The 7,500-nt window shown below is 49.5% G+C and overlaps 1 protein-coding gene across 1 annotated transcript in view; it reads right to left on the bottom strand.

The window, feature by feature from the left end:
• tns3 (tensin 3) overlaps window positions 1–7,500 on the bottom strand; it is a 43,668-nt gene that overhangs the window by 16,141 nt on the left and 20,027 nt on the right. Inside the window, exon 13 of the mRNA XM_083690095.1 lies at window positions 3,117–4,511. Within this exon, the coding sequence (XP_083546221.1) occupies window positions 3,117–4,511 (1,395 nt within the window). The remainder of the gene's footprint in view (window positions 1–3,116; window positions 4,512–7,500) is intronic.

The raw sequence follows: 7,500 nt of genomic DNA, 5'->3' as shown, positions 1-7,500 counted from the left end.
GTGGGTACGTATATGAATACTTAGAGCATTTGCTTGAGCTTGTCTGGTGTGCCAGATGGGTTTGTACTTTTGAAGCTATTCCATTGGTTCCATCGTGCCAGGAAAACAACCAGTCAAGCGCAGATAAATATTCAACATGATTTCAAATACTATTTGCACCCAGGTCTGCTACTATGTACAGTTATATGATGAATTGTCCCTGGACTCCTGCATCACTGTTAACCCCAATGAATCACAATGAATTCACCTCACCTGCACACAATGTTGATCTAAATGACTCATAAGTCACTCTAGCATTGTGACTGCCAATAGCCCCTGGTCCAAGCATAGATTACTTTTTTCTTGTGATGACTGATGAGTCACTTACTTAGACAAATGTATTTGTTGTAAGTCGCTTTGGATAAAGGCGCCTGCTAAATGCCATAAATGTAAATAAATATACTCCTGAACCCTGAGTCACGGTTCATCTATACACTGACACAGCCTTCTCAAATACTTCTGCATGAATACAAAACAAAATAAACCGTGTCAATCCGTCTGGGATTAATAAAGTTGTATTGAAGTGAACATAGCCACTTGACATGCCTAGCCTTAATGCACGTAGGCAAAATGCAGTATGTGCTATAGCCTCGGTTGTGTGTACGTTGTGGTTTCTTAGAACGGGCATTCTGCGTATGTTGCCGATATGCACAGACAGGTACAGGTCTCTGTAATCGGATGGAAGGAAAATGCTTTGCCTCAGGGCAAACTTGTTCCTCTTGGAAATTCCTCAGCCCTCCCTCTCTCCTTCTCTCCTTCTCTCCTTCTCCACGCCCCGTGGCTGTCCCAGGTACATACTGTATGATTCACACTGTCCTGACTGCCAGACCGCACTCACTCACACACACACACACGCACACGCACACATACTCACACACACACACGACTGCCATGCTCCAGGTATGGACACAAAATGGCGGATCGCAGCACAGTGCCACCTCACTGCTTATCGTTGAGTCAGCAGTCACAAATCACAAGTTCACTAACTTGTAAGGCACTGCCAAGTTTGGTGAAATGAAAAAAAAGGGAAACATATCAGTGTTTTTGGAACGAGTGTGAGATTTTATCTCTAACTTGTGTAAGGACCGAAGAGAGGTCGCTTTAACATTCATCTGACGAGATGATGTGGGAAGCAAAACAAAAGTGAGATTTTCACCTCAGGCTGATTCCACGGGAGGCTGTTGGAGGTAGAAATCGGAGGACGGGCTCATTGTAAAGCATGGAACTGAATGAGGAATGGTATCAAATACATTTGACACGCGTTTGATACCATTCAACATTCCGTTCCATGCATTACAAATGAGCCTGTCCTCCGATTTCTACCTTCAACAGCCTCCGCTGGCTGATTCAGATAAAAAGACAACAACAATGTGAACAGCTACGGTCTTTAGCTTGTGGGACTTTTACAGTCACACCGATAAACATGGAACATTCCTCGAATTCTTTGGCACGGTGTTTCAAAACCGAAGCCTGTGTCCCTGAACAAGGACATGATTATCAGTCTCACAACCAATATCCAGCTGGAAAGATACTATATATGGACATGGAACCATACATAAGGCTCATCAAAGGGGAAATTAATGTGGTGATGACTTCATATCATATCATAGATAATAGAACATTTTGCACTTTGTACTGAACATCGCACACTTATTGCACATAATGTTGTATTATACTGTAAGTATTGTATGTCTGTTTTTGTCTTGTCTCATTGCTGTATATGTCGCTGAATGTGAATTCCACCAACCTTGTTTGTGTGGCTAATTAAATAATAAGTAAATCATCTTGTATTGTGTATAGACCCCCGTTTGGTTTTCTATTCTCACTACAAATTAACTTGTAAATGAACTGTAGATGAACAACTCTGTCCTCTAGACACCCTATGAAAACAGGAAGATAAAGTGTTTTTATTATAGGGGAAACCAAGATAAAAAAAAATGCTTGTTTTATGCCTGTTTCTGGTCAACAGCCAATACAGGTAGCCTGTTTGTGTCTGGGTGCCAAAGCAACACACCAATAACTTACAACCTATAACTCATTCCACAAAGTATGCATACCAGAAGGATATATGTCGAAATACTCCTTTTCAGTTGCCATGGTACAAAGGTTGACCTGTATAACAAAACATGTTGTATTCTCCTATCAGATTCCACATAGAGTAAATAATACACAATGTACATGTAGCTTACTGTATGTTCAAGCGTCAAGCTAAATAGCTCCTTATCTCAATTGAGAGGCTTCAGGAAGCCCATAAGAAGTAAGGGATGGTCATGGCCTGTCTAAGACATTCCTTTTCGCTAATTTCTATCTCTATGTTCAACAGCACAGTCGAGAAGACCTGCTGACAGCACATCTCTCTCTCTCTCTCTCTCTATCTTTATCTCTCTCTCTATCTCTCTCTCTCTCTCTCTCTCTCTCTCTCTCTCTATCTTTATCTCTCTCTCTCTCTCTCTATCTTTATCTCTCTCTCTCTCTCTATCTTTATCTCTCTCTCTCTCTCTCTCTCCCTCTCTTCATGTACCGCACTGATCCCACAGTCAGATAGCTGTACGCAGACAAGCCTCGACGGCAACCCTTACTTCAGAAACACGACGAAAACATCTGAAAAGCTGGCAGGAACCCTGCTATTTTGCACAGGGCTAAACACTCCAGGTGGGACCGGGAACAGAGGTGTGTTGTGTAAACGTTTTAACTCTGTGCACTGTGAGAGGACTGAGGAGCTGCTGTTGTTGATTTACACCCCCAAAGACTCCCAATTCCCAATTCCCAGATCAGATCAGATGCATCCAATCAGAGTCACATTGATTTCGGATCTTTCCACCACCATTTATTTCATGATATATTGCTGTTTGCAGAGAATGAATCACATTTCCCACCACCACCACCAATACCACCACCACCACCACCACCACCACCACCACCACCACCACCACCACCACCACCACCACCACTGTTACCGCCACCAATTCTACCCACTATCCATCACCAGCATACCCACCACCATTCTTCACACCAGTCACCACAACCAGTCACCACAACCAGTCACCACACCACAAGCTTGGTGCCGTCTCTCTTACCTGACTGCTGCTGTGTGTTTTGCAGGGTGGCGGCACTGGTGTCCGCCAGCCGGTGCTGACCGACCCCGTTGGTGGTCGAACCGTTCACGTGCGCCGGCCCCGGACCTCCGTTCCTCTTGACTGAGCTTGACCGCGTGGGGACTGGCACGAATGTAGGGTCCAGATCCATGATCAGCTGGTTGAGCTGGTCGATGGAGTTGTCGATGTCCACGGTCAGCGAGTTGAACTCCTCGTCGCGTTTGTTGTTGTGGTTGACCGCTGCCGATGCGTTGACCGCGGGCAGTTGCTCGTTGTGAGTGTTGTGAGGTATGACCGTTCTCTGGGTGGCGGAAGAAGAAGAGTCCCTCGCCGCGCTGAGCGGTTCTGTTGGGGGTGCCGGTTTGGGCGGGCTACCCCCTTGCCCTTGCTTTTCCCCTGGGTACCTTTCCCTCTCCCTCTCCCTCTCCACGTTCTCCTCGGTCAAGTAGGCGTACTGATGGGGGGCCACCATCTGCTGCTGGCGCACCCAGGTCTGGGTGGAGTAGCTGCCCTGCCTGTAGACCTGCTGCTTGGGCATGGGCATGGCACTGGCGGGGGTGGAGGTAGACACAGATGTGCTCCTCTGGCCCAGGCAGCCCCTCCTGGCCTCGATATAGGCCCTCTCGTATTCCTCCATTGCCACCGGGGCCTGGAGGTGTTGTGGGGGCTGATGGAGGTGGTGCTGCTGGGGGATGGGGTGCTGGTGCTGCTGGTGGTGGTGATGGTTCTCTTCCCCGCCGGGGCTCCCGAAGCCGTCCGACAGCAACGAGTTCTGGCTGCTCTTGTGGCAAGACGAGGACAGAGTCCCCAGGCTGTCCACGCTGCGGAGGTCGTGACCCCCTCCGGACATGAGGATGACCTCGTCGTCCAGGATGTCCGTCTCCCTCTCCCGCTCCCTGGGGGTCCGCGGGTCCCCGTTCACGTGCACCTGGGCTGGGACCAGCCGCTGGACCACCGAGGTCCCGGTGTTGGTGCCACCGAGCTCCGTCGTCATCATCATCTCCTCATCCGGGGAGGGTTCCTCCAGGCCGAAGCCGCTCAGGAGGCGCTTGAGCTGGGCTTTCTCCTGCCGGCTGGGCCCCCCCTGGTTGGCGGTGGGCCTGGTGGTGGAGATGGAGGTGTTGGAGGTGGAGGGGGTGGTGGTGGAGGGTCGGTCGGCCCACAGTGAGGTGCTGGAGAGGCCCGAGTCGCTGCTGGCCGACAGGGCGTGGTCACTGTGGTCGGGGCTGCTGGTGGTGGAGGTGGCGCGAGCGCCTCGGCCCAGGGTCGCGGTCGTGGTGCCGATTCCCACGATCGGTCCTCCGGTGGGGCTTCTCTTGGCTGTGGTGGCAGAGGTTCGGTCTTGAGTTGTCTGGCCCTGAGAACGCGGCACGGGCACTGGAATGAAAAGAGACGAAGCGCTTCAAACGGTCAGCTGGTATGGGCACACACACACACACACACACACATATACTGTACACACGGACAGACACACACACACACACACGGATAGACACAAACTTGAAACACACACACGGAGAGGTGACCACAAGTATGCTCGCTCACACAAAGTTACAGATATGCTCTCTCACAAACACATTTACACAACGACAAAGTGTAGTTCTGTCTCTCTGACACACTTAAACAAGAACACACACCTTGACACACAAACACACAAATAAACACATACATTAACCTGAGACATTCCAGAATTACAGGGCTGCCCACAAAGTATTTTGCTTGGTGGACACAAAGACGCTAGAAGAACCGCATAGGCAGGCATCAGCGCTTCTCAGCGACTGCAATTAGCATGGGAGTGTGCTCCCAAAGACAACTCCACACCACTCTTACACTACCACTCTCACACCCAACCTTAAAGCAAAGTATGTTGATGAAAACGAACAGTCGAAACAAATGTCAACATCTGACCCTTCTGATAAAACCAGAATCACCCCAGAACCCTCCTCAACCCAGAACCGTTTTCAAGACCCACAACACTCTCGTAAGACAACATTTTTAGTCAGAAACAAACATGAAGATTGAGGTAAGTGAGGCGACGTTTTCCCCTTTCTTGTCAAGATTACCTCTAACCCTCATACCTCGGGTATGTAAGCACCGTGTGCGCGGCGTAGACAAAAGGTGTTGCTCGCGTTCAGCTTATATAAGTAGTCGTTGAAAAGTAATCCGTCTGCTGATCAGCGAGGAGTCAAAAGGTCTGTGTCGCTCCACAGCCACAGCCACTCAGTGTTTGACCTCTACATTCCTCACACTGACGTGATTTACCCAACCCGGCTCTGACTACCCTCTGACCCCGGCTCCGACTACCCCCTGAGCATATGTCTAAACAACCCCACTTAATCCTCCGCTGAAAAATGTAAAAACAAAGCACACGTACACAGGTCAACACCAAGGCACAGTCCAATCCATCATAGCCCCTTATGACTTGAAAGATTGGAAGATTACTGAAGGAAAAGAAAGACACGGTCAGGTTTAGCGAGTTCCAGTCCCAGTATTCCAAGTGCAGTGGTTCAAAGCTGATGGTAAAAGCGTCATTCCACTGTCACCCTCTTCTAGTTCAACAAAGGAGAGACAGCAATATGACCCCTAGTGCCTCTCTCTCAATCTGCCGCATTAAGTACTTTCCTTTCAGTCAAGCCAGGGCTAGAGGATCTGAATACCAGACACGCATGATAAAAGCTCCCCTCCTCCCTCCCCCTGTGCTGGTTGCTCCTTGGTCACACACACACACACACACACACACATGTATGCGCACACACACAGACACACACACACACGTTCACTCTCTCAGGGGTCTCTTCTGGAACTCACATCTGGTCCGCTACGGCAGCACTCTCCTGGTCTCAGTTGTAACCCAGGTCAGAACTCCCAGGAGCTTTCCCATTCAGCAAATCCCTCGTACAACATTCCAGCCAGCAAGGTGCTAACACTTCTGAAGACAGATGTCTCCCCTCTCTTCCCTGACCCTCCTCCTCTCTCTTTCTCTCTCTCTCTGTTACTCTCTCTCTCTCTCTCTCTCTCTCTCTCTCTCTGTGTCTCTACCTCTCTCAAATGCCTGTCACTCCCACCTCTCTCTCTACCCTCCCCCTCCCTCTTTCCCTCTCACTGCCCCTCCACCCCCCCCCCCCCCCCCCCCCATGTCTCTCTCTCCTTCAAGAAAAAATGCAGCCACAGCTCTTGTGTTCTCCTTCAGCGGCAGACAGGTAAGTGCATTAGGCAACCACCATGTCCCGCATGACAAAAGGGAGAGAGGGAAGACTATGGGGGAGAGGAGGAGGAGGAGGAGGAGGAGGAGGGGAAATGAAGAGAGGTGGAAGTAGACAAGGCTTTGCAGATTGTGGTCAGGGTCAGGGTCTCTCTCTCTCTCTCTCTCTCTCTCTCTCTCTCTCATTCTCACACACACCCGACCTCTCTCCCTGCATCAGGGGGACTACCCTATCAGGAGGGAGAGAGAGAGAGAGAGGGAGTGAAAGAGCGAGAGAGAGAGAGAGAGAGAGAGAGAGAGGGAGAGGGAGAGGGAGCAAAACAGCGAGAGAGAGAGAGAGAGAAAGAGCGAGAGAGCGAGATAGAGAGAGCGAGATAGAGAGAGAGAGGATCTGAGGATAAAAACAACATTCCTTCCCCTCCCAGTCTCGTTCACACCGTAAAAAGACACTTTTTAATTAAACGCCACCCTGCCTTCTAGTTGGGAGACGAGCTCTTCGCCTATTTTATTTTTATGTAACCCGGCCAGGTTGTTTTGCCTCAGAGTTCTCATGTATCACGAAATGACACGCCTGCCCTCTGCGTGTCCAATACCAGGCATGGAAACAGATGTGCCCTAACCTCAATTACGGGCTTCAACTATTGTTTTGGACTGTTTTTGTCTGTCAGGGGCATATACGCTGGCATCATTAATGGTTAACCAAGTATGCTTCCGCCTTCTGGACTGTATGGGAGCCGTTTAATCAAACTGAAAACTTCATTTATATCCGTCCTTTATCAAACCGCCTTCTAGTGAGTGTGGTCTGTCAGCGTAATAAAACATGGAAGTGTCAGGGAATTGTTTACGCATCGTTTTGGTCATCTATTGATGTATCTGGTTTTAATGTGTGGGTTTACGGATCCAAAAAGACAACGTAGGCCCTAATTATTCTTTTATTTGTTCCCAGAGGAGTATTGTTATGGTTGCGCCTCTAAAAATGACCCTGCCTGTTCCTTCCCTTCCCATCTCTGTTATTATGGTCCTTCCTCTTCTTCTATGCCAGCGCTGTGAGTCAGGAGCTTTAATGATCATCATCAGGCCTCGTTTTCCTCACCCCTGGCTTCCGTCGCTGGCTTCCGTTCGGCACCAGACGGCCCCTCTGGTAAAACATTCCTGCCTAATCCG

Source organism: Argentina silus (assembly GCF_951799395.1).
Source record: "Argentina silus genome assembly, chromosome: 18".
Classification (NCBI taxonomy): Eukaryota; Metazoa; Chordata; class Actinopteri; order Argentiniformes; family Argentinidae; genus Argentina; species Argentina silus.
This window is presented reverse-complemented; position numbering and strand designations above follow the sequence as displayed.